Source organism: Episyrphus balteatus, chromosome 4 (genome assembly GCF_945859705.1).
Source record: "Episyrphus balteatus chromosome 4, idEpiBalt1.1, whole genome shotgun sequence".
Lineage (NCBI taxonomy): Eukaryota > Metazoa > Arthropoda > Insecta > Diptera > Syrphidae > Episyrphus > Episyrphus balteatus.
The window spans coordinates 83,079,315-83,106,971 of NC_079137.1; the positions used below are offsets into that span (position 1 = coordinate 83,079,315).

At 32.2% G+C, this 27,657-nt stretch overlaps 4 protein-coding genes, 1 long non-coding RNA gene and 1 other non-coding gene across 6 annotated transcripts; 2 read left to right on the forward strand and 4 right to left on the reverse strand.

Moving 5' to 3' along the window:
• Positions 1-3,735: 3,735 nt before the first annotated feature.
• Positions 3,736-4,511, reverse strand: LOC129918454 (H/ACA ribonucleoprotein complex subunit 2-like protein). The gene is made up of 2 exons (XM_055999035.1): positions 4,156-4,511; positions 3,736-4,090 (listed from the first exon to the last, which is right to left on the reverse strand). Exons 1-2 carry the CDS (start codon positions 4,389-4,391, stop codon positions 3,859-3,861), a joined length of 468 nt encoding a protein of 155 aa, XP_055855010.1. The 5' UTR covers positions 4,392-4,511; the 3' UTR covers positions 3,736-3,858.
• A 1,266-nt stretch (positions 4,512-5,777) lies between these two features.
• LOC129918545 (phospholipid-transporting ATPase ABCA1) lies at positions 5,778-16,053 on the forward strand. The gene is made up of 25 exons (XM_055999149.1): positions 5,778-6,248; positions 6,377-6,500; positions 6,571-6,771; positions 6,837-6,934; positions 8,169-8,321; positions 8,381-8,603; positions 9,427-9,579; positions 9,645-9,823; positions 9,878-10,100; positions 10,328-10,473; positions 10,539-10,693; positions 10,762-11,071; positions 11,129-11,280; positions 11,342-11,513; positions 11,586-11,814; positions 11,877-12,099; positions 12,153-12,208; positions 12,272-12,604; positions 14,076-14,299; positions 14,364-14,529; positions 14,583-14,815; positions 14,874-15,101; positions 15,160-15,290; positions 15,479-15,692; positions 15,748-16,053. The coding sequence occupies exons 1-25, from the start codon at positions 6,075-6,077 to the stop codon at positions 15,943-15,945; spliced, it is 4,698 nt and encodes a 1,565-aa protein (XP_055855124.1). The 5' UTR covers positions 5,778-6,074; the 3' UTR covers positions 15,946-16,053.
• On the reverse strand, positions 15,324-15,395 carry Trnap-cgg (transfer RNA proline (anticodon CGG)). Its single transcript has one exon. It is a non-coding gene; the product is annotated as a tRNA-Pro (tRNA).
• Positions 16,054-20,955: 4,902 nt separating the features above from the next.
• On the reverse strand, positions 20,956-21,673 carry LOC129918616 (uncharacterized). The gene is made up of 2 exons (XR_008772976.1): positions 21,413-21,673; positions 20,956-21,322 (listed from the first exon to the last, which is right to left on the reverse strand). It is a non-coding gene; the product is annotated as an uncharacterized LOC129918616 (long non-coding RNA).
• Positions 21,674-21,697: 24 nt separating this feature from the next.
• LOC129918614 (cytosolic non-specific dipeptidase) lies at positions 21,698-25,608 on the forward strand. Its single transcript, XM_055999237.1, has 9 exons — positions 21,698-22,015; positions 22,658-22,763; positions 23,831-23,959; positions 24,028-24,310; positions 24,369-24,531; positions 24,588-24,675; positions 24,735-24,802; positions 24,876-25,392; positions 25,462-25,608. The coding sequence occupies exons 1-9, from the start codon at positions 21,978-21,980 to the stop codon at positions 25,507-25,509; spliced, it is 1,440 nt and encodes a 479-aa protein (XP_055855212.1). The 5' UTR covers positions 21,698-21,977; the 3' UTR covers positions 25,510-25,608.
• Positions 25,554-27,657, reverse strand: LOC129918615 (OCIA domain-containing protein 1). Its single transcript, XM_055999238.1, has 4 exons — positions 27,482-27,657; positions 27,279-27,416; positions 26,866-27,214; positions 25,554-25,834 (listed from the first exon to the last, which is right to left on the reverse strand). The coding sequence occupies exons 1-4, from the start codon at positions 27,542-27,544 to the stop codon at positions 25,596-25,598; spliced, it is 789 nt and encodes a 262-aa protein (XP_055855213.1). The 5' UTR covers positions 27,545-27,657; the 3' UTR covers positions 25,554-25,595.

Here is a 27,657-nt window from a genome sequence, read left to right on the forward strand (position 1 = left end):
CCAAAAGCTTGCACCAACTTACGGAGAAGGGTAAACCCTTTAAATGGTCAGGTGAGTGTGAGAAAAGCTTTCAGGAACTAAAGCTGCGGTTATGTGAAGCTCCTGTGCTGGCCTATCCGACTCCAGGCAAACAATTCATCATTGACGCAGATGCAAGTAATGTTGGAGTTGGTGCTGTTTTATCGCAAGTTCATGACGGAGAAGAAAAGGTCGTTGCCTATTTCAGCAAGGTACTCTCGAAACAAGAAAGAAACTATTGCGTGACCAGGAGGGAACTTCTTGCTCTGGTATTGGCAACAAAGCACTTCCATAAGTACATCTATGGACAGAAGTTCCTTCTTCGTACAGATCATGGTGCACTAAATTGGCTTTTGAACTTCAAAAATCCAGAGGGTCAAGTAGCAAGATGGATCGAGATACTTCAGACGTATCAATGTCAAATTCAACATCGAAGAGGAAAGTTGCATTCAAATGCAGACGCATTATCTCGGCGCCCGTGCAAGCAAGACTGCAAGCATTGCACACGACTAGAAGAAAAGGAAGTTGTCGCTGTTAGACGAACGAGAGCTGATCCCATTTGCGGCTGGAGTAACGAAGAACTCAGAATGGCCCAACAGGAAGATTCGGACATCGAACCCATCCTTGCATGGAAGGAACATCAAGAGAAACCAGAATGGGCCGACATCTCCGACCGAAGCCCCACTCTCAAAGCATATTGGGCGCAATGGGACTCACTTCATGTGCAAGAAGGGCTACTCAGGCGTAAGTGGGAATCCGCAGACGGTAAATCCTATGTAATGCAGCTAGTCGTACCTCAGTCAAAGGTTAATGATGTTTTCCGAGAGATGCACGAAGGAACTTCTGGAGGCCATTTAGGTATCAACAAGACGCTGGAAAAGGTACGACAGAGAGATACGATATGAGAGAAGACGTTGAAATGTGGTGCCGAAAATGTGATACTTGTGCCGCTAGCAAAGGACCAGCTAGAAAAATCCAAAGCAAGATGCAGCAGTACAATGTGGGCGCACCTTTTGAGAGAATTGCAATAGACGTAGCAGGTCCTTTTCCGAAACCAACAACGGAAACCGGTACATCCTTGTAGTGATGGACTACTTCAGCAAGTGGCCTGAGGCATTTGCCATCCCAAACCAGGAAACCAAAACAGTTGTGGATAAGATTGTCTTTCATTGGGTGAGCAGGTTCGGAGTACCCTTGGAACTTCATTCCGACCAAGGAAGGAACTTCGAATCCAAGATCTTTCAAGAGGTTTGCTCACTCCTTGGCATCAAGAAGACGCGAACAACACCGCTTCATCCACAATCTGATGGGATGGTTGAGCGATTTAACAGGACACTTAAAGAACACCTGTCAAAAGTAGTCAACGATAATCAACGAGACTGGGATCGACATATTCCATTATTCTTGATGGCTTATAGAAGTGCAACACATAGTTCCACTGGACATACACCATCGGAAGTCCTTTTTGGTTCTACAATACGGCTGCCAAGTGAGATAAAATTCGGATGTGTTCCAAATGAGCCACAGGAAATAGATGAGTATGTTGATAACCTGAAAGAAACACTGGCTGACATTCACCAACGGACAAGGACAAATATAAAAGCGTCTAGTGACAGGATGAAAACAAGATATGACGCGCGAGCGACAGCAACAGGGTTTCAAGAAGGAGAACTTGTGTGGTTTTACAATCCCCACCGACAAAAGGGACTATCACCGAAGCTACAACAAAACTGGGAAGGCCCTTACACAGTAATAACCAGAATCAACGACGTGGTTTACCGTATACAGAGAGGGGTAAGAGGCAAATTAAAGGTAGTTCATTGTGACCGTTTACATCGTTATAATGGTGAAAGAAGCAATGGAGTTGTTCGGGACGAACAATCCTAAGAGGGGGACAATGTAACGATGAATTACCGAACTACTTTTAAGATAAAAGTCTGAACACACTACCTGCTACAGTAAAGGTAGAAATGTGAACGGACCTTCAGTAATTAAGAAACTACCCTCTGAACGCATCCAAAGAAATTCCCTCGACTGCTGAATATCCCAAAATATCCCACTGGACTGGAAGTATGAAGCGCCCCCTCTTGGAAAGGAAGCTTCGAGAAGCAAAGACGAGAACCTTCGAAGACATTCTCGAATTCCGAATTTCAGGTATAAAAGGGCAGCGTGGACACCGACCGGAGACAGTTTAATCTTGAAAGTGAAAGAGTACAGTACAAAGTGAAATAAAGTGTTGCGAATTGTTAGTAGTAAATAAAGTGATTTAAAAGTGTGTTTGTTTGAGCGAATAATAAAAGTAAATTGAGTTGAAATAAAGTGTGTTCTTATTTGAACGGAAATATAAGTGGAAATTAAATAAGTTTTATTGTGAACCCGGAATAAAACGTTACAATATGGTAGATGGAACCGCTTATTGTGCATCCTTGTTGCCACAGAAATCTTTCTGGAAAATTTTAATAGAAATAGACAAAGGTACCAACTTTTTACAAAAGAGTATTCAAAAAAATTATTTTAAATAAAATGGCTCTAAAGGTTTTTAAGTTATTTTTTTTTTTTAAACTGCATCTCCATAAATTTAAACTGCTTACTTTTTTTGACCTTAAATTAATTTAAGGACTGGACTTTTTCTCTGAAGAAACAATTTCTTCATTTTTTAAATTTTTATTTAACAATTTGTGTATAAAAAAACAGCAAATTTGTGCGACACAGTCTTGCATTTTTATAAATTTTTGGTGGGGTATAAAAAAAAAGATCACAAGTAAAAACAAAAAGGAATAAACGCAATGGTGGTATTCCATTATATCTTTGACGCCGGGTACAAAGTGGTTAAGTCAGAAATGGTAATTTTGAGGAAAGTGAAATTATTGAAGTCTCAATTTTTGTTTGTAAATCTGAATATTATTATTTTGAAAAAGTAATAATCTAGAAACACCATCTATAAGATCTTTTTTAATATCCAACAACAAGAACGTTCTTAAAAAAAATTGTGCTGACTTAACACTTTAGAGCCATTTAATCGTCAAAAATAAACTTGATCCAAAGGAGTTAAGTCAAGAAAAATATTTGTTTTCATTTATAACAAAGTTTAATTTATAAAAGAAAGTTGGAAATATCAATGTAATTAATTATTAATTACCAAATGTGAGAATTCTTTTGAGCTAATATAATACTGTAGAAAAATGCCTTTTCGTTTTCTGTCTTCCTCTTGACTTAACCCCTAAGGATAAATTTTTTTATTTAAAAACTAATGCAAATACAAAAGATTATGCCAACTTAGCACCACACAATTTAAAAAAAAATTTGACTTAAATCTTTGTACCGAATCATTTCTAACGGAAGGAGATATGTTAGAGCTATGGCGAAGGCGATAGGACCAAACCAAAGAGAAAAAAAACTGAATTAAGTCCAATAAATATCCTAAAATCGATTTTTTTTTACTCAAATCCTTTGTACCCGGCAGCAAAGATATGCCCATAGATTTTATGTAGGTATGCCCACCATTTTAATCTAAAACATTTGTGCCTTTAATTATGAAAGTGGACTAAATCACTGCTATAAAAAAAGGTTTGAAACTAGCATAAAACTTCTTATAATTTAAGGTTCCTACTGTAAACTTCATTTAAAAGCGACATGCACATTTATGGCTTTGTTGCGGCCGCAAGTATAAGATGACCTTCGAAAATAAAAACAATGTTTAACAACATAAGCATGATGAACTTTTATCTTTTGAAAGTTTATTTCTTTTAAAAAATATACATTCATTATGACATGTTCTATGTTAGAAATTGTATACAAAAAATGCTTAATTTTATTGCTATTTGAAAAAAAAAAAAATAATTATGAGGGTATCGGAAGCGCTTCAAAGTCGGCTTTGAGTTCATCATACAAGTCTTGATATTCAGCATTTTCCCGAACCAACAAAGCTACAGTTCCGCGCTTAACACCCATAGCAGCTCCCAAATCCGCTCGACTCGGGGTGTAAGTGTAGGGAATACCTTTCTCTTCGCATACGGCAGGCAAATGGCACATGATGTCAATGGGTGTTACATCTCCAGCAAAGATTACAATTCTAAATAAACAAAAAATAGAATACATTACAACTTGTTAATTACTTTACTCATTTTTTAGACTTACCCAGTTTCACCTTTCCTTATTCTTGTCTGAACATCTTTGAGTCCATTACGGATGTATGTTTTATGTGCCATTGCTTTTTTAATAAGTTTGTAGCATTTCTTAGCAAGTTTCTTTGATGCCATTGGCTTGGATATGGGACTCACATACTTTAATTTGTCTTCATAAGTTCCTTCTTCTTTGATGGAAACGTTTTTGAAATCTTCAGTATCCTCAACTTCGGTCTTTATTTTGCCCATTTTTGTTTTATTTTTATTAAATTTATAAAAATGAAATATAAATTAATACAAATGAAAATGTACCACGGTTAAAATTTCAAAAGCCACCAAAACACATTGACATGAAAATGACATAAGCACGTGGAGTTTACAAAAGAAATTAACCAAAGATAAATTGTAAAAAGATCAGAAGCTTGAGTTCAGATATGAATGTGCAACAAGCTAAAAAAAAATCTGTTTGTACCACCTGGCTACACGGTGAGTGCTCACTCCTAGTTCTCCATTTTTGATGATATTCCCATTGGCCTCACTTCACCAGCTCATTTGACGTTTCAGTGTTGCTTTCTCACTTACACTTCTTGGTGAGAAAGACATAGCCAAAAAAGACGGGCAATTTTATACTCATTTAAAACTTTTGGACAAAATGTCAAAACTAGTCGGCTGAGTGATTGCAATGAGAGCAGTGAGCACCGTCATTTACACGAGTGAAAACTTGCCTTTTATTTTGAGAACAACTACTGTCAAATGCTTTTCTCATAAAAACTGGAAAAAAAGAGCAAGTTCACTTTTTTACTGCAGCTTGCCGTTATTTAAAAAAAAAATTATAGATTTTATGTGACGAAAAATAAATAGCAAAATTCTGGCAAAATACTGGCAAGTGTACGGTAAAGCCTGGTACGCTGCTCGCGCTAAATTTTAGCTCCCATACAAATTATCGAAAAATTTTATCTCAGCTAAAATGGATCCCATACAAATTATCGATAACTTTTGTATGGGAATTTTATCTCGGCTAAAATTTAGCGCGAGCAGCGTACCAGGCTTAAGATTGGATTTAAGTAGTGAATATTATGGATTTGGATTTATTTTTGACATTTGACATTTCTTTACATCTAGATGTATTTTTAAACTAGTGAATAATTTGGCCGTTAATTAAGCAAAATTAAATTTATTTGTGTGAAAAACGAGTAAAAAGTGCATTATCGGTTATAATTAATATTATTATTATTCATTAAAGCCTGGTACGCTGCTCGCGCTAAATTTTAGCTCCCATACAAATTATCGATACATTTTAGCTGAGATAAAATTTTTCGATAATTTGTATGGGAGCTAAAATTTAGCGCGAGCAGCGTACCAGGCTTTAAAGTGAAGTGAAATTTTGTGTCTTCCCCATGCGATCGGTAAAATACTTAAGTAAATTTTGAAATTTAACAATAGCATCATATCCAAACTAATTAAGTCAATTTCCTCAAATTTCCGTTCAGAAATACATATCTAGTCCCTAATATTTCCTGAACGTGCCCATTGAATTAATACAATTTTTCACACAAAAAAATCAGTGTGTGCTTCACCTTAGCTGCATATATTTGACATTTTTGACAGCTGATTAAACAGTGGAAATAAAAAATCTGGAAATTTGATTTTGCACTCGAGATCTCTACCAAGAGACTTGTTTCGTGTACTGTTTATCAATTATTTTATTTTGTTTTTGCCCAGGGGTGGTGGCACCTCAATAGTTTTTTTGTAAAAAAGAAAAAAACTATAAATTTATGTTTCCCTTCAATGCAATAACTATAACTTAACAAAAAAAAACCTCTGTTCTACATAATTTGTTGTGTGCATTGTTGATTGCGGTGGGATCAAAGAACCACCAACCAATTGAATTAAGTTTTTTGTGTGTACATAATTGAACACGGGATCGCTGCTATGGATATCAATTTATTCAGAGTATTCTTGTGGAAAAACTTCTTATTTCTCAAATTTAGTTGGTTATCAACAACGATAATAAATTTGACTTGCTTTGTTATTCTTTATGTCTTCTTGAAAACCACTCTCAATGAAGTAACCGCACCCAGTAGCGACTATGTGAACAAAAATACTGTAAGTACAATCTACCAGTCACTAGATATACCTTTTAACAGGTTTGTATATATCCTGTCCAAAACAAAAAACTATTGTCATGAGGGCGTGTGTTTAATTGGAAGTTCTTTTTGTACATTTTCTTATAGGAAGAACTTAAGGAAAACGTTCCAAGCAACAATGAAGACTTCATATTTTACAGCCCTTCTAACATTGTTTATCTTGATGAGTTGATGGAGAAAGTGCGAACAGACTTGTATATGTCAACTGAAAGTAAATTAAGTCTAAAAGCTTCCTAACTTGCAAATGTATTAATGACAAAACAAATATAAATATTTCTTAGGGTTCAAGTCTTTTGGGAATGCTTCAATCATGATTTCTGCTCTAGAAAACAATCAGAAAGCGAATTGTTTTGGAATTTTCTTTGAGAAATGGCCAGTTTCTAGTAATAAAGGTTCGCTGCAGTATTCAATAAGTTCCACAATGACGAAGGTATCGCCTAGGAAAAGCTTTATTAATGATGACGATGCTAACGGAGTTATTCGTAAGTCAACTGTTTTTTGAAGAAATTTAAATTTAAAATTACATTTAACTTTTATTTTACCTTAGCTGAAGACGAATATATTCGCACTGGCTTTCTTTCACTTCAGCATATCATTGACTTGAACTTTATTAAGTCTTCAACTGATACTAATAGTGGACTTCAAGTAAATAATAGAAATACTTAATTATTGAATATTTGTCTTGCTGAACTGTTTACATTATTTATATATTATAATCTTTGTATCCCCTTCATTAGTTCAATAAAATGGTGCAAAATTTAAAACGATAAAGTAAATTGCTAAAGCCATTTTAGTATGTTATTAAATTCCAAATCATGTAAAATAAGATTTTAAAAATGACGCTCAACCTTCTACGGCACTTTTCTTCAGTTGAACTTCACAATAGAGTACAAATTGCTATGGTAGCTTCTCAGATATTAAAACTTCGAGGAAAATATATCATTTCGTGTAGTTCTTCAGATAATGATATAATTTTGAATTTTCCTGCTTAAAATGTTGTTATTATTAACTTACTCTTAAAAACAACTAAAACAATGTTAATTATATGTTTTGGTTTAAATTATTTATTTTTTAATTTATTAAAATTGATACATTTGTCAAACATGATTTTTGTTAATTTATTTGAAGCACATGTTGATTTATTTGTTAATTTATTTATCTGTTAAATTATTTCTTTATTTATGCATTTATTTAATTAATTAATTATTTATTTATTTATTTTCTTTATTCATTTATTTATTTATTTATTTTATTTCTTTATTCATTTGCTACATGGTGCACTGAATTTTTCACAATTGGCAGGTCAGATTTTTCAACGTAAATAGCAAATTCTTTATCCACAAAAATCAAGTCAAGCAATCTTAAATTATCATTTTCAAAAGAGTTTAGTTGAATTAAATCAAATTGACTGAAAAAATCAATAAAAAATTCTTCAATTTCTGAATTAACATTATCTGGAACTAAATATGTCTCATCTGGATCTGGAATCCAATTAATATTTCCTTAATTGAAATCACCAATACATATAACATGTTGTAAATTATTAAAATTTTCTAAGATATGTTTACAATTATTAAAATGTATACTATACACCTCAAGAGAACTTCTAGGTGGAATGTAACTTATTATCAACATTTAATCAAAAGGATAGTTAATTTTGTATTCTTTTTAATACTGTAATTTTAAAATTCATCCTCAATTTGAATAATAATAATAGATGAGGCATTGTCTCGAAATATATTGGTTTAAAATTATATAATAAGGCATTTTATTGAACTAATGAAGGCGATACAAAGATTAAATACATATAAATAGAAATACTATTTATTACCCGCAATTCAAACAATTATAACAATTTTTTATTCCAACTTATATTTAGATTGGTATATCCCCGTTGCCAAGTATATCACACGAATCTATTGATGGGCAACGTGTTAACTCATTTGGCTTATTGTTTGCTGTTCTGTTCAATGTTCTATTGCTTAGTACAATTCTAATTCCACTTGTTGAAGAAAAACACGATGGCATTAAGGTAAAGTTATTTTTTTTTAGATTAGAAATATAATTTTGTCTTTAACAATATTGTTTCAGGAATTTCTTGTTCTAGCAACACCACAAAATTTTCTAAATGGACTGACATTTTTTTGTATTCGTTTTATGGCGTGTACGCCTTTCATATTTGGATGCGTTGGAGTAGCTATCGCCTATCGAGCATTAGGACTCATTCCGACTATTTATTATATCGTACTCTTTGTTTTGTATTGTTCTACAGCCTTGTGCTACACATTTTTGATATCAGTGTGTTTTAATACAGGTAAGTTAAGTATGATACGGTCATTGAACTATAAACAAACAAAAGATTATACATGAAATGATGTCAGTGTTAAGTGCATTTGTTAAGATGGCTTTTGTTTATATGTTATCTCAAGAAATAATTTTGAATTTAAATATAATTTGTTCTTGCTTGAATTACTGTTAAATGACAGACAGAGCACTATTCTTCCGTGTTAACAACTTCTTGAGTTTGGAACAGTTTTGACTTTCTCTCTCAACGAAATCTCTAGTTTCTTTAAGAGATAAAAACGCTTAAGGAATGAACCGTACATCTACATTATTATGTATGTACAACAGCATTCTATTATTTATAAATTATATAGGCTTTTTTTTAAAGTCCAAAATAAATATGTTCAAAAAACAAATTACTTTACACTCAATGAAAAATAAATTTTTAAAAGCTGCAAATATAAAAACGCATTTTTGATTGTGACTTAGCTAATAAGTTTCATTAGCTGCATTAACAAAAGACATAAAACCTGCTTTAATAATTGCTAATCAAATGTTATGAGAAAAAGTTTAGCTATTCAATTGTTTGTCTTTTATCAATTTTTATAAGGCGGTTGACGAATCGGGATATCACATGATCCGTTCGTAGTGAAAAATTTCGTACAAATTTTCATTACGAACGGATTCTGTGATTGTTTTCTCGGGATTTTTAGCAAATTTCCGAAACGAATGAAATTCGTGATGAGGCCAATTATTTTTATAGCTATTTCAAAGTTTTTTTATTTAATGAAAATTAAAAAAAAATACGATAATATATTTCAGAAAAAATTGTTACACATTTTTTTTCTTTTCAGTATTTTATGCGAAAGTTGGTGGATTTCTTTTATTGATCATACCATTTTTATTTCATTTGATTGATGGAAAATTATCAAAATTAGCAAGTTGTTTATTTTGTACTACTACCTTTTTGAAAGGACTCAATATCTTTCAAGTATTTACCAATAAACGTAAGCATTCCATTCTCATGAAGAGTTCACAAATGAATACACACAATTTTTGTTTTTAATTCCAGATCGAGTATTTTCTAAAGATGATTTATTCTTTAGCATAACAGACTCCAGTTCCAATGTTTTTTCGATCATGACAATTTTACTAATGCAATTAATATTCTACACAATTCTTTACAATTACTTTTCAAGAATATTTCCAGGAAAAGGTGGCCTTAAGCAACCTATATTCTTTTTCTTGAATGTAAGCTTTAAGATATAATTTGAATTGCAATTAACTATAAACTTTTCCCAATAGCCTTCGTTTTATAAGAAAAAACATCGAAATCAATTCGTTACATCCTTATCGGATTCTGATGAAACTGCAATTATGATACAAGATCTTGTTAAAACTTTTACATCAAAAAGTCGAGTTATCAAAGTTGCTGATCGTTTAAATATGGAAATAAAAGAACGCCGAATAACTGTATTACTTGGACACAATGGAGCTGGAAAAACTACTACTTTAAATATGATTATTGGTATGATACTTTAAGCGCTATTGGTAAAAAATATTTTCCACAAGTGACAGAAATGTGATTCACTATATTCTACTATGATTTCGAGCCTTTAAATGGCAGTTCCGGATAATTTCCTTAGTCACTTTTGGAATTCATTAGATTATCATATTTGTCTTATGCATATGAGATATGCCAATGTAATTTATCCTTTGTTGTTATTATTTCAAACATTAATTTTTTTGAAAAAGGTTGTGTTCCCAAGGACTCTGGAAAAATTATTGTTTGTAGTGAACGAGATGTAACATCCTATAGACATTTGATTGGCTTCTGCCCCCAACATAGCGTTTTTATGCAATATATGACTTGCTATCAACATTTGGGATTTTTCGCTCAGGTATAAACATACATAATTATACTGAAAAATTAAACCTGATAATAAAATACATAACGTATTTAAAGTTAAGGGGAAAAACTGTTGCAGAAGCTAACTCGCTAGCTTCAGAACTGCTCACACAACTGAGACTAGTGGATAAAGCAAATGAATCAGGTAAAAACCTTTCTGGAGGAATGAAGCGCCGTTTATCACTTGGAATAGCGCTCTCTGGAGATACAAAGTAATTAACATACGAAAACTAAATCCTATTGACTAATTTACATATATAAAATTAATTGATAAATTCAGAGTTGTTATATTGGATGAGCCATCATCTGGACTAGATGTAGAGTCAAGACGTGAATTATGGGATATACTTTTAGAATTGCGAAAGTCTAAAGCGGTTCTTATAACAACCCATCATATGGAAGAGGCAGAGATTCTTGGTGATACAATTTCAATATTGTCAAATGGAAAACTAGAACAAACTGGTTCTCCATTGGAACTTAAACGTAAACTAGGAAGTGGATACATATTGAAATTAAGAACCGATGGGAACTTTCACGAACAAAGTACTTTAGATATTATCCGAGCAGTTGTTCCTACTGCTAAGTTAATGGTAATATAAACCAATTATATATATTATACATGATAAAATATTGTATTTATTTTCTAGAATGCTGTTCCTCCAACTGTATTAATAAGCATGCCATATTTTTATAAAGACAAGTATCCAGAAGTTCTTGAAAAGCTTGAAACAAATCGTGTCAATCTTGGAATTGATTCTCTCGCAGTAACGGATACTTCTTTAGAAGATGTTTTTCTCAAGTAATTTTGTGTTATTTACGTTTGCTTATTTAATAAATATTTTAATCAATTTTATTTGTAGTTCTCAAGGCAATGACAGTGTTGATTCCCCAAGTAAGGGTAGAGGCGAAATTGTTGATATACCATACCAGAAACTTTTGCCAGATGCGGTCAAATGGATAAGACATGTGCACGCAGTATTTTATAAAAAAATAATTTTTGTTAAAAGTCAATTGATTTATTCTTTGATTATGGTGAGTAGATATTATTTCAAAACACAAGATTTAAGAGAAAATTTTTGTAATCTTATACATTTTTAATTACAGTTTTCGTTGCCTTTTTTGGCTATTGGAATGTCTGTTTTTATAATGAATTCATTAGCCTCTCACAGCGGCGATGGAAATATGAGGCTTGATCTAAGAAACTTGAAAGGTGGTTATATATTCTTGAGTGTCTCATCCGAATTTGAAAGCATAGAGAAAAATTTGAAATATGAAATTGAAAGTAAAGGCATTCAAACAAAATATTTGCCAAATCTAGATACTATTGAAGAAGGTAAACCTATCAGAATAAATAATTTGTATCAAAACTTATTTATTTATTAATTTTTCAAACAGAACTGATATCTATACAAACAAAAGACTTGTATGATTTTTATGAAAATGCAATTGGAGCAATCATAGTTAAAAACAACGAAAATAATCCGGACTTTAGGATACTTTATTCTGCGAATATCATTCACAGTTCTGTTATAATGGTCAACGTAATTGATAATGCCATTCTAAAATATGTGGGACAATCCAATGACAGCATCGAAACAACCTATGCTCCGATTAGAAGGTAATGAATGATTTCGAAAATAGTAAATTGTATCTAATATAAATTTATCGCAGGATTATTGATGTAAATCCAACAAGCCTAGAGCATTTTGCAGCAATTGTTCCAATTGGTAATTGAATTGTTTCTAAGTTCTTGTAGTAAGTTTCGAATAATATTCAAATTTTTCTTCAAGGATTCTTCTTTTACATGTTGTACTATGTCTCGCTACCCTACATCGAACACAAAAGCAACTTCAAAAATCTTCAGGCTATTCCTCGCCCCACCTACTGGACCTCATTCGTTGCGTTTGATATGATCTTGCATGCTATTGTTTGTACAGGATGCTTCTTCTTCCAACGAGCTATTATGCCTAGCACATTATACAGCAGTTCTGACCAATCCCTGCTGACTTTTACTTATCTTTTCTACGGGTTTTCATATCTACCAATCATGTATTGTATGACGATTGGTTTTCGATCAATATCACCGATATCCACATATCTTTTATTCATGTTAATCGTTTCATGTAAGTATAGTTTCATATTTTTAATGGGCGCGACTAGTGTGAAATTTGGAAAAAAAATCTAAAATTTTGTCTGCATATTTGGGTAGGCTATACATTTGAAAATTATATATGTACTCAGATTTCAAGTGAATGTCTCGAATAGGTTTTGAGTAACACCCATCTGAAGATCATTCGTTTATAGATGGGTAATTCCATGAAAAAGTGGACACGAATTTTGAACAAATTATGCAGTCTTTTTTACTTTTTTTATTAGCAAATTACTATTTACAAACGGCAACTCTTTATGCAAGTTGCAAGAAAAGATTCTTTGTTGTATTCCCTTATGGATAGACATAAAATTCAGGGAGTTTAATAATCTTAAAGCATTTTTATAGCATAAGCTTGCCAACAACAGAAGAATTTCACATGAAAATGACGGAAAAACAAGCAAACTGAAAATATGATGAGTCTAATAGTGACGATGACAATATCCCCTCGTGAGTGCTAAAATAAGTTAACATTTAAGCAAGCTTCGTTACACACTAGTCGATTAAAAAAAAACTTGAGTGAAAATGCATCTTTTCTTTACTTTTGGAACCACAAATCGCAGGTAACATGAGTTACCAAAATAATGTAACGTGAGTTACCTAAATATTTTAAAATTTTTCCTCGAAATATTGAAAAAATGTTTGGTTTTGTCACTCATATTAAAAGCTTGTAATTTTGTATGTATGGAATCTTCATTGAAAACAAATTAAGATTCTTAATTTCACATAAAAACTTCATACAGTCGGACTCTAAAAATTCGTGTCCGATTTTTGTAACGTGAGTTACCATCAAACTTTTATTTTTCCCAAGCAAATGTTAAAAATAAAGACAATTTTTTTAGTTAATTATGAAAGTAATAGTTATGCTCCATTCATGGATAGTAATTTCGTATCAATTTACATTAAAATTGAAAAAAAAAAAAATTATTTATGTGTTGGAAATTTTTGTGAATGTAACGTGAGTTACCATGGAATTGCCCAGATCACTAAATCATTAACTTAAACTTGCATTATAAAAATTTGCTGCACTTATAATTTGAAAACAACTAATACCACGAAACCGCAGTTTTTCCATCAATCGAAAATTTGATTTCAAAGTCAAGTTTTCGCATGAAATTTGAAACATTTTTCAAAACTCCACAATCTTGTTTAATTTCAATTTCTTTTTTTAAATTGTGGTTCATATGCGCTTGAAGAGCGCTACCACTGCATCAGTGGGGGATTTTTTTTTATTTTTGTTTCCTTGTGTGATTGGAAAAAGACCATCCTAATTTTGAATTTTTGGTGTAACAATTTAATTAAATAATCTAATCCTAAAATAAAATAAATCCCTTTTTTCAGTAGTTTAATTTAAAAAAAATTGTCTAAAATTAGCTGTTTTCAGGTAGTCACACTAGTGATGTCCCGTAAAAAAAAAGATTTATATTAGAATTTTACATTTTTAGCAATTGTGCCCTTCATCACATCTGATAATGTACAATCAATGCATCATTTTGAGACGGCAATCTTAATTATGTCGTTGTTGCCTGATTTTTCATTAAATCATCAGCTTCGAGTTATAAATGAAAATTTCTTTGCAAAGCGTCGCAGGTTGAGCAAACGTACAGATGATCTACCAAATCCATCAATGTTTTTTTCCTACGCAATATTTTTATTTATTTTTGTAATGGTGAGTTAGAAAAAAACTTGTTTCGCTACTTCAAAAATAAACCTCGTTTTTAATTCTTTTTAAGCTATTTCTTATCTATGTATGGGATAATTTAAAAAGAAGACAGTATTTAAAAGACTTGATAATGTGTAATCGCTGTAAACGCACCGGACAGCTTAATCAACCACTCGAAGATGTCGACGAAGCTCTTGTGCGGAAAGAAAAAGGAAACGTTGAAGACATTTTTCGATGTGAATATACAAATCCATTTGGAATTTCGAAAATAAAATTTTATTTTTCACAGCTAAAAATGAAGAGTCATATCCTCTCATTGTTCAAAATTTGCACAAGTTTTACGGAAGGATACATGCGGTGCGAGGTATTAATTTTGCTGTGAAACGGCAAGAGTGCTTCGGATTGTTGGGTGTAAATGGAGCTGGAAAAACTTCAACCTTTCAAATGATAACCGCCAACTCTCTAATATCAGGTGGACACATTATGATCGATGGCGTGGATATAATAAAAAGTGAAACTTTGGTAAAAGACAATTACCCAACTATATGCCTAAAACTTTACTTCTTCTTTTTTCCTTCAGTATAAATACCGATTTGGATACTGTCCACAAGGAGATTGTCTCAATAGCTTTATGACATCATATCAGATTCTTAAGTATATGGCCTTATTGAGAAATGTAGATTATACTGATTTACATACAGAAGTGATGTATTGGTTGGCCCATTTGGACTTGTTACGATATCAAAATGTTCCTATTCGCTATTATTCTGGTGGTACAAAAAGAAAACTAAATGCAGCTATTGCAATGGTATTTTCTATTCCTTTTTTTTACTAAACAAATTCAAACTTTTTTTTAATTTCGTCAGATTGGAAATCCAAGTTTAGTTCTTTTAGATGAACCTACAACTGGCGTAGATCCAATTTCTCGCCGATTTCTATGGAAATGTATTCAAGATTTCCAAAAGCGTGACAAGACTGTTGTACTCACATCTCATAGGTATGTAAAAAAAAAAAAAAAACATCCTTCCTTGGGCTCGTCCGGGAATTGAACCCGGGACCTCTCGCACCCGAAGCGAGAATCATACCCCTAGACCAACGAGCCACACGAAATCTGCTGCCATTTGTTCATGATATTGCTTTTGAAAATTTCTTATCAACATGATTATAAACATTTTGCTTTTTTAGTATGGACGAGTGCGAGCATCTTTGCAACAGACTGGCCATAATGGCAAATGGGAAATTGCAGTGCATTGGCTTTATTCCTGATTTAAAGTCTAGATACGGTTCTGGATTTACAATTAATGTCAAACTATTGAATAATTGGTCTGATAATAAAATCAGTTCAATTACATCATCTCTTCAAGAAGAATTCAATTGCGAACTTCGAGAGCAGCATGCAGTAGGTTCTTATTTGTTGTTGATGAGAATTTTTTTTTATTTTTGGAATGTTTCAGGGCATGCTGACGTATTTTATAAAGGAAAAATCAATGGAATGGTCTGAGATATTTAGAAGAACAGAGCGTTTTATGAGCTGCAACAAAAGTTTAGTTCAAGATTATTCTGTGAACGAAACGACGTTAGAAGATATATTTCTTAAGTTTGACAAAAAGTGTCGAAAAGCTTCTAATGGTTATCCTGATGATTCTTTATAATGTAATACAAATCAATATTAAGCAGCAAATTTACTTAATAATTAGGGTAGTATTTATGATAATCTTTGTAATTAATATAATATTTTGTAATATACAATTCTGAAATTGTAAAAAGTAATAAAAAAGACTTGAATCTCTTAGATTTAAACCAAATGTATTTATATAATAATTTTAAGGAATAAATTAATATATAGAGTTGTCGTTTTTATTTTTTTTGAGGTAGTGAAAACTTTTCACTGAAAAGTATGTAGGTACCAACGATTTTAATTTTAGGAATTGGAACTTTCTGGGACACAATGAGCAGTTCATACTGAACTTTCAATTATTGTTTCTCGTGGAAATTTCTTTAGTTTTTCAGTATGGGAAACTTTGAAAAAATGATGCAAAAAGCATAGTTTTTGGTTTAAAAATAATTAAAATTTGCTTTTTCATAGTGAAAAAAAAATGTTTTTACTTTTGTTATTTTGTAAAAAAAGTTGACGATTACCTAAGAAAAAGTTCAAAATTCGAAAAGTTTTCCAAGCTTGAACAACTTTCCGCCCGGAACTCAAAATAACGAAAAAGTGAAATTCGAATTTTGCGAGTGGAATCCTGTTCAAATGAAACTCACAATAGGGCTGAAAATCTTTTCCTATTTACTTATTTAATTTAGATTGAAGAAATAATGATCACCCCAGAAAAAATTGAAAATCTTCAATAGAGTGAAGGAAAACGACATAAAACCTGGAGTAAATCCCAAATGTTGCGGATGTGGATTTTTTCACATCCGCGGATGCGAATGAAATTTAAGATCTTATATATGTATAAAAAGATCTTATATATAAAAAATTAATATATGGGTAAATGAATTAAGTTAAAAATTTTTATTATTTGTATTTAATAAGAGAAATTAAAAATAGACTTAATAAAAAGAGGTTGGTAAATTAAGCCCACGCTACGAAATAATTGTTTTCTAGGAACACTGCCATGTGGAGTGGGTATAAATTGTGGTTAATTCCTTCACATTGGCTCTTTTTTTTTGTCCGGAAAGAAAGATCTCTTTTTTATCAGCCTGTTTTCACTGCAGCAACCCAAATTTGATAATTTCGCAAATTAGGTCGGTTTGAATTCCACATTCCAAAAATTTCCTATACGATTTGTAATTCGAAATGATATAATTTGCGAAAAATTGGCTGAAGTGAAAACGGGCCATAAAATTAAGACATTTTGCATTTTTTCTGTTTTGTCTTTGCTCCGCATGCACATGAAAATCGGCATGATTATCGCGGAGGTGGATGTCAATTGTCAAAACTCATGCGGGAGTCCCGCATTTGTGGGTGCGGATGCGAATATTCGTAACATCCCCAATTTCTCCGCAGTACTAGAATTTTACTCTGTAGTAAACCATTTTTTACCCTTCTGTGGCGTGTAGGAGCACAAAATAGAAAAAAAGCGCAGAAATAAGTACTAAAATGCTACACTCATTGGAGTGAAGGAAAACGAAATTAGTAAAATGAAACGGCTGCAAGTAGACTGCCAATCGAATTTTAAAAATAAGAAAAATAGGGTTTTTAAAATTCCTTCCATTTCATTTTAAAATTACGTAAGCCTGGTACGCATTTCGAGCTAAATTCTAGCCGAGATAAAATTCGTATACAAGTTATCGATAATTAGTATGGAATAGATTTTAGCTCGGCTAAAATTTTTCGATAATTTGTATGGGAGCTAAAATTTATCTCGAGCTGGGTACCTGGCTGTAGTAGAAAACTCATAAAAAGATGAGATTCCACACCAGTGTAGCCAGGGTCATACAAAAACAATAGGTGTGTTTTTTATTACAATTTTGGTCTTAAAGCCTGGTACGCTGCTCGCGCTAAATTTTAACTCCCATACAAATTATCGAAAATTTTTAGCCGAGATAAAATGGATCCCATACAAGTTATCGATAACTTGTATCGGAATTTTATCTCAGCTAAAATTTAGCGCGAGCAGCGTACCAGGCTTAAAGCCTGGTACGCAGCTCGCGCTAAATTTTAGCACCCATACAAATTATCGAAAAATTTTATCCGAGATGAGTCCCATACAAATTATCGATAACTTGTATGGCATTTTTATCTCGGCTAAAATTTAGCGCGAACAGCGTACCATACTTAACCCTGGTACGCTGCTCGCGCTAAATTTTAGCCAAGATAACATTCCCATACAAGTTATCGATAATTTGTATGGGATCCATTTTATCTCGGCTAAAAATTTTCGATAATTTGTATGGGAGCTAAAATTTAGCGCGAGCAGCGTACCAGGCTTTAACTGGACACAAAAAAAAAACGCAGTCGGGGCTAAGCAATTTACATGTTAAATGCAACAACACCTTAGCCGTTTGGGCTTAGCATCCATTTTTGTATCTCTTTGTAAAACATATATGAAAAATACAAGAAAAACTCGAAAAGCCTGGTACACTGTTCGAAATAAATTTTATCTCCCATACAAATTATCGAAAAATTTTAGACTAGCTAAAATGGATCCCATACAAATTATCGATAACTTGTATGGGAATTTTATCTGCGCTAAAATTTAGCTCGAACTGCGTACCAGGCTGTATCAGGCTTTTACATTCCTTTTTTTTTTTTGCTCATGTAGATGTTATGTAAAGGAAATAAAACTCCGGAGCATCCCTGGACGCGATATTAAAAAAAATGACTACCGTTATCAGAAATACCCCCGGAAAACAAAAAATGAAAACAAGCTACTAAAACAGTAAAAAGTAAAAACAGAAATATTCGTGAAATAAATTCTCTAATTTATTAAATAATAATAATTTTTAAAACACAAATCATAATTAAAATGGTCTCTAAACAAACGGAAAATGAAAATTTAAACGAATGCATTTGCTATCGCGAGCAGACTGCACTATTTTGTACCAAATGCGTAATGTTTTCATTTGGACGCATTGTTCGACAATGCAACAAACACAAGAAGGTTTATTAAAATTATATATTTTATTAAAAAATATATTAAATGTAATTTCTTTAAGGTAAAATTTTTAATGGATCTAGCAATTTGTCCAAATTGCAAGGTGTCGAAGGAATTCCTGCGGGAAATCAAAATGGATCAACTCAATGCAAGGTCATTGAGTTCGTTAAAGCTCTAAACAATGGGGGAAAAAAGTCAACGGATGGATTCCGCTGTCAAAGAACTTAAATTCCTATTTTAAGTTAGGTTGTGTTCTTCTTAAATCGTGTTAACTTTTTCAGTTGTTTTTTTATTTTATTTAACTTTAATTTAATTTCTTTGTCAAAAATTCGTAAAAATACGAAAGTCTCAATTAAAATTAAATGCGTAACTAACTTTTAAAAATGGAAATTTTAATAATTGGAAGATTAACACCTTGTGGAGTCTCCATTTTACAGAGTTAAAATATGTAAGCCAAGAATTTGAGATGAAGAGGGAGCCAATTGCGGTACCTAGGTAAGTAACGAACATAAAGAATCATGAGAAATTGAGAAATCTTCATGACATTTTTTTTCCAATATTTCCTTTAAACGATCTTTTAAAATTTTATTAAAAGTTGACATTCTCTATACGGGCGGTTATTAAAGTCAGTTTGTACTGCTTTTGTTTTTGAAGTGAAAACTTCTTTAGTATCGAAGTGATCTTATATTGAAAAATACCTCGAAACACCTGTGGAAATCTGTTGTATGTAATTAAACTGTGAGCAGCCACCAGTGTGGGAAGTACAGTAATCACAGTTTGAAATTTCGTCTTTAAAAAATGTTTTCTTTTTTGTAGGCTTTGTAGAAATATGATTGAAGCGTCATATAAAAGGTAAAATAATAAGCTTTCAGGCTAATTCGTTTAAACTAGGCTAATTTTGATTTAAAAAAAAACTGAATTTTTAATTTTTTAGTCTAACTGCATTTAAGCTAAACGTTTGATAAACACCTCTAGGGTGTAAAATAAATATCCGTAACGCGGCTAATAAAAAAGCCGCATGCAAGTGAATTTTTGCAAGCAAGTAATAATAAATTACATTTAAAAGAGAAAAATTTAAAGTTAAAAAAAAATCATTTACAGACTCTTTTAGCCTCAAACTATTCACTCTATAATTTATTGAAAACCCCACTTAAAAAAAAAAAACTGTAAAATCACAAACAAATTTTAAAAGTTCTACTTTTAAATGACTCATTGTACATTCAAAAATAAAATTTAAGGCACAATATGAAGACAAAAATTACAAAAATTGTGCAATAGCTTTTTTTCAGGGGAAGGGTATAGCCCGACTCAGGACAACACGACTTTGTACACCCCGACTCACGACAGCCCGATTCAACCCATAGCCCGACTCAAGATAACCCGACTCACCGCAACTCACTCGACTCAGGTCGAGTTCTTACCTGAGTCGAGTTGCGATGAGTCGGGTAAATAAATTAAATCAAAATTAGTTTAAACGAATGAAAGTTATTCCAAAATTATTTGGTCACATATTTTCGAATTACCAAATAAAATTGAAAAAATGTGCCAATATTGAGAGATCTTCTAAATATGTGAACTGAGCTTTAGTGTAAATATTAAGCTACATTTGTAGTTCACGTCTTGGAGGTCTCAGAGACCTTAGAACAGTTAAAGATTTCTCAAATTCAAATTCTCAATTCTGTTTGTAAAAACTTAAGAGACAAATATTAGGATTCGCTAGCTCAGTTTCCAGATAAAATTTCTCTGAGGTCTAAGTAACTGGCTTTTGTCAGCCAATTGGTATTGTGTATAGTCTTCTATAACATGATGACTTTTCGAGACGAAGGGTACGATACGAATAATAATTATGATGTTTTTCTTACTAACAGTACTACGAACTACATCAACAAATTATTTTCAAAAGAGTTGATTCTACATGTATTTTGAAGATGAAAAAACCGATTTGGAAGAGTGGTTCTTTTTTGCACACATTATGTAAACATTTATTAAATATCAATTTTTGTATGCAGTTATGTACTAACCGTTTCTTCTCTTACGTCTTTATTAATTAAAACAAAACCATTATTGAGTCTTCTCATTTTATTCCATTACTAAATTTTCAATAAAAAGTTAAATAGTTAAAAAAAAATCAAATAATGTGTTTTTTTTTAACATTTCTTATAACAAAATAAACAAAGTTAAGGTCAAATGAACTTTAAAGTTAAATAATTTCTTATAACTTTTAAAATCTATAGGAAAACTTATATAAAAATCTTCTGAATTTAATTTTTAACTCTAAAAATAAGTAGCTATGTACGTGTGCCTGTGCATTACATACATATTAGTATCGGTATGCACTACGCACTCATTTCAATTTTTATTTTTCCAACAGTGACTAATTCTCACACACCCGTCCAGCGATGGTTGTGGTCAACGATTGCAGGCCTATCTACTACCCGCAGATAGAATAAACAAAAGAAACGAATACAAAATGTTTATCATCATAGCGCAAGAGACACATCACTTTTTGATGAAATACCTAGGAATTCCTAACAGAATTTCTATTTCTCTAAAATGTGAGAGGAAAATTTTATCTTGTTTTGGCTGTTGACGTTGCAAAATTTTATTTTTTTCTTAAATTAGGGGTGTTAAAATAAAGGTACAGATGATTATTGCTCTAGTATAGGTTATATTTTTTAAATTAATTGCTGAACAAAGAATATAAAACTCATAGAAAGCAGTGATGACATGTTATTGGAAGTTTGCCGGGGCGAAACACAGATGATTCTCTCTGTGTCAAATTGACAATTACTGTTCTGCTCATTCTTCAGAGTTTAGTGGGTGCTCGGCTCGGTGCCGTTGGTTGTTTATCGTGTTTCGTGTACATATTTCCAGAATACATCAACATATTGTGGTATCAGTAGTTAGTGTATTAGTAAACCAACTAGCAGAAAGCAGATTATAGACAGTATACTCTCTCAGTAGTACCCTAATTCAAGTTCAGTATAGAGAGAAATCTAATTACGTACAGACGTCTGTCTTCCAGTTAAATTTCGGATTCTTTTTTTATTTGTAATTTGTATCAAACAATAAACTTAAACAAAATGTCTGAGGTTCCGAATGTTCTAAGCCAATTATTTGGGTAAGTTATATTTATTTTTGTTTTTTTGGAATTAGACTTGAAAACAAAAAGTAATTTAAGCAATCAGACTACAAGAAGTGCATTATTTTTACTTGAAAAAAAGTCTTACCATTAATTAAATTCATGTGAGTTAACTTTTACTGAGATATGTAATACCTACCTACTCGAACAAATGGTTTGATTTTATAAATCTAAAATCGGTATCTTACCTGTCAACCGACGATATCGAAGCTAAAGCTATTGCGGCCATAATTTATTCTAAATCCAGAGATTAAGTTGCTTAGCTACATAGCAACTTGGCTTTTCCTTAAACAACATTCAAGTGAGTAATTTCCTTTTTAACTAGCTACAAGTGTACTACCTATGCTGTTCTATAAGCTAGATACCTAGACACTTTGTGCATATGTTTCACTTCGATATTCATTGGTATGGATACAAAATGTTACTACATAATTGCAATACTAAATATTTGCAATCATTATGAGCTGCATTTAATTTATTGATTTTGATTCAATCTGAATTTTAAGTATTCTTTAGCTCTTATTGAAAGAGCTTACAATTATTTTTAATGCAAGTCAAATCCCGAATAATTAACATTGATATAAAATATAAAAATATAAAAAATTCCTTACTACATCGCAGAGAAATCGAGAACAACAAGTTGCGCTACATTGAAAATCTTAAAATAGCCTGCGCTATCAAATCCGTATCAGCATGGCCAGAAACTCGTCCCGAGATCCAGAAGATGGTATGAATTCATTCTGATCATTTATTATGTGGTGTTTGAGTGGAAACGTGATAAAATTATCAAATCAATTAAGTACAGCGAATAATTCTAAAGATGCATAACAGCTATTCGTAACTTTTGTTAGACCGATCCTGGAGGTTTGGTCACCTCATTATGAGTGTCACATAGCGAGCCTAGAACGGGTTCAAAAAAGGTTTTTGCGATTTGCCTTAAGATACCTAGGTTGGGACAGCCCTTACGACCCCACCCCATACATAGACAGATTTAAACTTATTGACATGCCTTGTCTCCAGAATAGAAGGTCTTATTTATGTTTTTCGTTCATTGAAAAATTAATTAATGGAAAAATAGACCCTTTGCACCTTTTGTCTCGCATTAATTTTAATATTCCTCAACGAAATTTCAGAAATGTCCCCAATAGTAGGTATATTAATCTCAAACTATCGTACCAATTACGAACGATTTTCTCCTTTAAATGCAATGTTCAATCAAATTATTACTCGATTTTGTAATTTATACCTAATTATTATGTTTTTTTTTTTAATTTGTATATTCATGTAAATTGAAGCTAGTATTTAGCTGTTCTAAATAAAATAAATTAAGATGCAGTTCTTATTGTTACATTTTATGAAAACGTAACAAAACGATTCATAGGTTTTTTTTGAGGTTTTCATTGGGGATACTAGAAAGAAAAGACCCTGAAATAAAGAAGAACTTCAGAAACGTGGCTTTTTTAAAAGAACGCTTCTGCCCTCCCGTATCTTTATTAAGAGCAAATCGGCGTATCTGATTACATATGTATTTCAAGTGGTCAGCCGTGAAATTTTTAAACGAATATTACTTTTATTTCATTAAACGTCCCTGTTAAAAAAAAAAAAAAAAACATAAAGCGAATTGTTAATAATTAGGTCTTACTTCAGTCTATGAACTAATTTTAAAACCACCACAAGTTGTTGTTTCATTCCAAACATTCGATTTTGTTTTTGTTAAATTTTCACGTTTACCCCAAACACCCCGGAGATATGAATATCGGTTTTTATTATCTCTAAAAAAATGTAACTTTTAAGGTTGAATGGACAGCTGATAAACTTCGTGGCTTGGGAACAGAGATAAAACTTGTCGATGTTGGGAAACAATTGCTTCAAAATGGTACCGAAATTCCTTTACCAAATGTTATACTTGGAACTTTAGGAAAAGTAAGAAAAATAATGACTTAAAAGAACAATGTTTGCATGTACTTAATGTATGTCGTTATATTTTGAAGGACCCAAAGAAAAAAACGGTCGTAGTCTATGGACATCTTGATGTTCAACCAGCTCTCAAAGACGACGGTTGGAATACTGAGCCTTTTGAATTAACAGAAATTGATGGAAAGCTGTATGCTCGTGGAGCCACAGACGACAAAGGGCCCGTACTATGTTGGATTCATGCTATTGAAGCATATCAGAAGTTAAAAATTGATCTGCCAGTCAATATAAAGTTTGTATTCGAAGGTATGGAGGAAAGTGGTAGCGAAGGTTTGGATGAACTTCTTATTGCTCAAAAAGGTAATACTTAATCAATTCTTTTTTATTGTGAATATTTCATTGATCGTTTTTTTTTCAGATGATTTTCTTGCAAATGTAGATTTCGTATGTATTTCGGATAATTATTGGTTGGGTAAAAACCGTCCATGTTTGACTTATGGTCTAAGAGGAATTGCGTATTATAACATTGAAGTAGAATGTGCAGTGAAAGATCTACATAGTGGAGTATTTGGGGGAACTGTGTAAGTAAAATTAAGTCAGCATTTGGCATAAATTTATATACAATATTCTTATTCAGTCATGAAGCAATGCCTGATTTAATCTACCTCATGAATACTTTGACTGATAATAATGGCAAAATCCTAATACCTGGAATTTATAAGGATGTAAGTTTAAAAGATATATTCTGTTTATCAGTTTTTAAATGCTTATTTTTAATATAAAGGTGGCTCCTTTATTGGAAAATGAAGACGAAATCTACAAAAACATTGATTACGATGTGAACGACTACAGGTTATTTTTAAAATAACAAATAATGACAAAGGGTTTTTTAATTGTATATTTTCTTTTTATTTTAACTTGCCAGGAGTGACATTGGAGCCAACAAATTACCTCACAAAGAAGATAAAACACAACTGTTAATGCACAGGTGGCGTTATCCTAGTTTATCAGTTCACGGAATTGAGGGTGCCTTTTACGAACACGGTCAGAAAACAGTCATCCCAGCGAAGGTTATCGGTAAATTTTCAATGCGATTGGTGCCAAATCAAGAACCAGAACAGGTCACCCAATGTGTAATTGATTACCTAAATGCCAAATGGGCTGAGCGAGGATCACCGAATAATTTTAAAGTTGAATTGGTTGGTGCTGGAAAGCCGTGGACCGAGAACCCACATCACCCTCATTATGAGGCTGCAAAAAAAGCTGTCAAACATGTATTCAATGTTGAACCTGATATGACCCGCGAAGGTGGTTCGATTCCGGTTACACTGACATTGCAAGAGGCAACTGGAAAAAATGTTATCTTAATCCCAGTTGGAGCAAGTGATGATGGTGCTCACTCACAGAATGAAAAAATTGATATTCGTAATTATGTAGAAGGAGTAAGCATAAAATTTCTTCAATCCATTTGTTCTTTTATTATAATATTTCTTTTTTAACAATTTTTTTAGACAAAACTTTTGGGCGCATATCTTTATGAAATTGGTTCAATAAACTAAAAGCTTCATAATGATTTAAAACAAAAAAAAAAAAATACGCAAGCTTCACAATAACATTTTATATTTTATAAATAATAAAAAAAAAATTAATTTGTCCAAGTGTCTCCATATTTATTTCTCTCTCCTGTTGGCCTTTGAGCTTCGGTGTTATCGTTAGACCCCATTGATCGCCTTACAGTTGGAGCCTCTGCAGGCAAAGGTCTCGAATAAATACTTTGGGATTTTTTCATGTATTCCTCTCGGTTTTTCATGCGTAATTCATCATAGGTAACTCCTTGTTTTGGTGCAACAACAGGAAGATCGGTCTCGAACTGTGGTGAAGGATCTAAAGTGAAAAATGTTAAACTCTTAGGCTTTCTCATGCAAAATACAAATTTAAATGAAATTTATTCTACCCCGACGCATTTTAAAGAATTCGGTTGAATTTTACCAAGTTTCATTTTAGTATTTCTTGTAAGAATATGAAACAGGTATAGATAGGTATGCAATCTTATTCCGTTCCATTTTTACATAAAATGGGGAAAAGGAACAAACTTTTCGACTGCACATCTATCCAAAAACAATTTCTTTATAGATTTTCAACTAGGGCATTTATTATGACGTGCGAATCGCTAGAAAAAATTTGGCCAATCAAAGTTATAAGCGATTTGGTGTTTTAAAAATGATACTGGATGACCATTTTCTTCTTTTTTTTCGTAGTTCCCCAATTGAAATACCGCGACATAAGCAGCGTTTCCGATTCAAAAGAACACTTATCGTGATTTTTATCATGAGATCCCAAACAAAATCATGAGATTGCTTATTCGTCATGGAGCCCTTAGAAAAATCAATTTTTAAGTACTAGGCATCAGATAAATGTTCCGAAAAGAACGCAGCTAATATTATATGTATTTTTTGTTAATTTTATTTTTCGTTATAAATTTTACTGAAATATTTGTCGAATTTGTTTGAAGTCAAAAGAACTTTGATTTTTCGTGAAGTCATTGGAATGAATTAGTCTAGTAAATTAAATCCTCGTTCAGTCTATTTCTGATTTTTTTTTTCAGTAAAGTTACTTTTGAAAATGTTCTTTCAGTGTTGGCCGACGAATATGGCAGTGAAAATATTTCAAAAACGAATTTGGTTAAGAGTGAATATCCCAAGCTATTATAGGATAGGCTTTTTTCTGAATCTTTTAAAATTATAGTAAGAAATAATGGACAAAAAGCTATGTTTGTTTTAAAATTAAGTTTTCAACAAATTATAGTTTTTCTTATTCTTTTTTAAAAGAAATTTGAAAAATCATGAGATTATTAATGAATTCATGAGATGTTAAAAAATCATGAGAAAAGGACTGACAAAAGCTAACCATCTTACCATCCACGGAAGGACGATAAATATCGTCAAGTCCTGAAAGCGTTGGACGACTTTCAGTGTCCAATTCCAATGAACTTGATTTTCCGTATCTCAACGATTCATCAGAAAAAATATCTGCATTGCTAGGAGTGAAGGGAGACAGTGCAATTCCGGCTCCAAGATTTTTATCTGGAGTCAACATTCCATACATGGCATTGTTTTTCTTCTGTCGTAACATTTCTCCCAGTTTTGAACCGGGTATTCTCATTATTTTCTCTGCGCATTTTTGCTGGTAGCTGAATTTACCCAGAAAATAACCAACAATTACACCGACCATTACCTTTGGTAGAGCTCCGAATTTCACATTTGGCTGAAATCATTAAAATTATGATTCAATTAGAATAAAAGTTTGGAATAAAAATAAATGTGCTAGCCTTTAAATAACCATGTTTGACACCGAAATAAGCAGACAATCCGAAACCTGTACCAAACGGAAGGGATCTTTGAAAAAATGATTCAACATCACATTCCTTAAGAACTCGGAGCTCATCTGATGAGAAATGGTAGTTTGCCTGAAGAGATAAATGCACGGATATAATAGGAATATAAATTGAAAAAATATTTAGTTTTTCAGTACCAAAGGATGTTGAGGTCGCTGTGGAGAACCGGGATCCAAAATTCCTGGTTGAGGTGTATTCATAATTTATTAAGAGCTGGAGTTATTTTTCTCAGATATGAATTTGAATTGGAATTTATTTGTCAAAAAATTACGAAATTTGTGGTATTTCATTTGCCGACTGAAGACGTCAAAAT

What these genes read in the sequence shown, in the direction of transcription:
- LOC129918454 (XM_055999035.1), bottom strand. Translation starts at nt 4,391, where the DNA reads ATGGGCAAAATAAAGACCGAAGTTGAGGATACTGAAGATTTCAAAAAC. An exon ending in ATAAGGAAAGGTGAAACTGG is followed by an intron (nt 4,091 to 4,155) that starts GTAAGTCTAAAA and finishes TTGTTTATTTAG; the next exon opens with AATTGTAATCTTTGCTGGAG.
- LOC129918545 (XM_055999149.1), top strand. Translation starts at nt 6,075, where the DNA reads ATGGATATCAATTTATTCAGAGTATTCTTGTGGAAAAACTTCTTATTT. An exon ending in TTTTATTTATTTTTGTAATG is followed by an intron (nt 14,300 to 14,363) that starts GTGAGTTAGAAA and finishes ATTCTTTTTAAG; the next exon opens with CTATTTCTTATCTATGTATG. An exon ending in GTTGTACTCACATCTCATAG is followed by an intron (nt 15,291 to 15,478) that starts GTATGTAAAAAA and finishes TTGCTTTTTTAG; the next exon opens with TATGGACGAGTGCGAGCATC.
- LOC129918614 (XM_055999237.1), top strand. Translation starts at nt 21,978, where the DNA reads ATGTCTGAGGTTCCGAATGTTCTAAGCCAATTATTTGG. An exon ending in GTTCTAAGCCAATTATTTGG is followed by an intron (nt 22,016 to 22,657) that starts GTAAGTTATATT and finishes ACTACATCGCAG; the next exon opens with AGAAATCGAGAACAACAAGT. An exon ending in GGAGTATTTGGGGGAACTGT is followed by an intron (nt 24,532 to 24,587) that starts GTAAGTAAAATT and finishes ATTCTTATTCAG; the next exon opens with TCATGAAGCAATGCCTGATT.
- LOC129918615 (XM_055999238.1), bottom strand. Translation starts at nt 27,544, where the DNA reads ATGAATACACCTCAACCAGGAATTTTGGATCCCGGTTCTCCACAGCGA. An exon ending in AGCGACCTCAACATCCTTTG is followed by an intron (nt 27,417 to 27,481) that starts GTACTGAAAAAC and finishes TTATCTCTTCAG; the next exon opens with GCAAACTACCATTTCTCATC. An exon ending in TCAAACATGGTTATTTAAAG is followed by an intron (nt 27,215 to 27,278) that starts GCTAGCACATTT and finishes TAATGATTTCAG; the next exon opens with CCAAATGTGAAATTCGGAGC.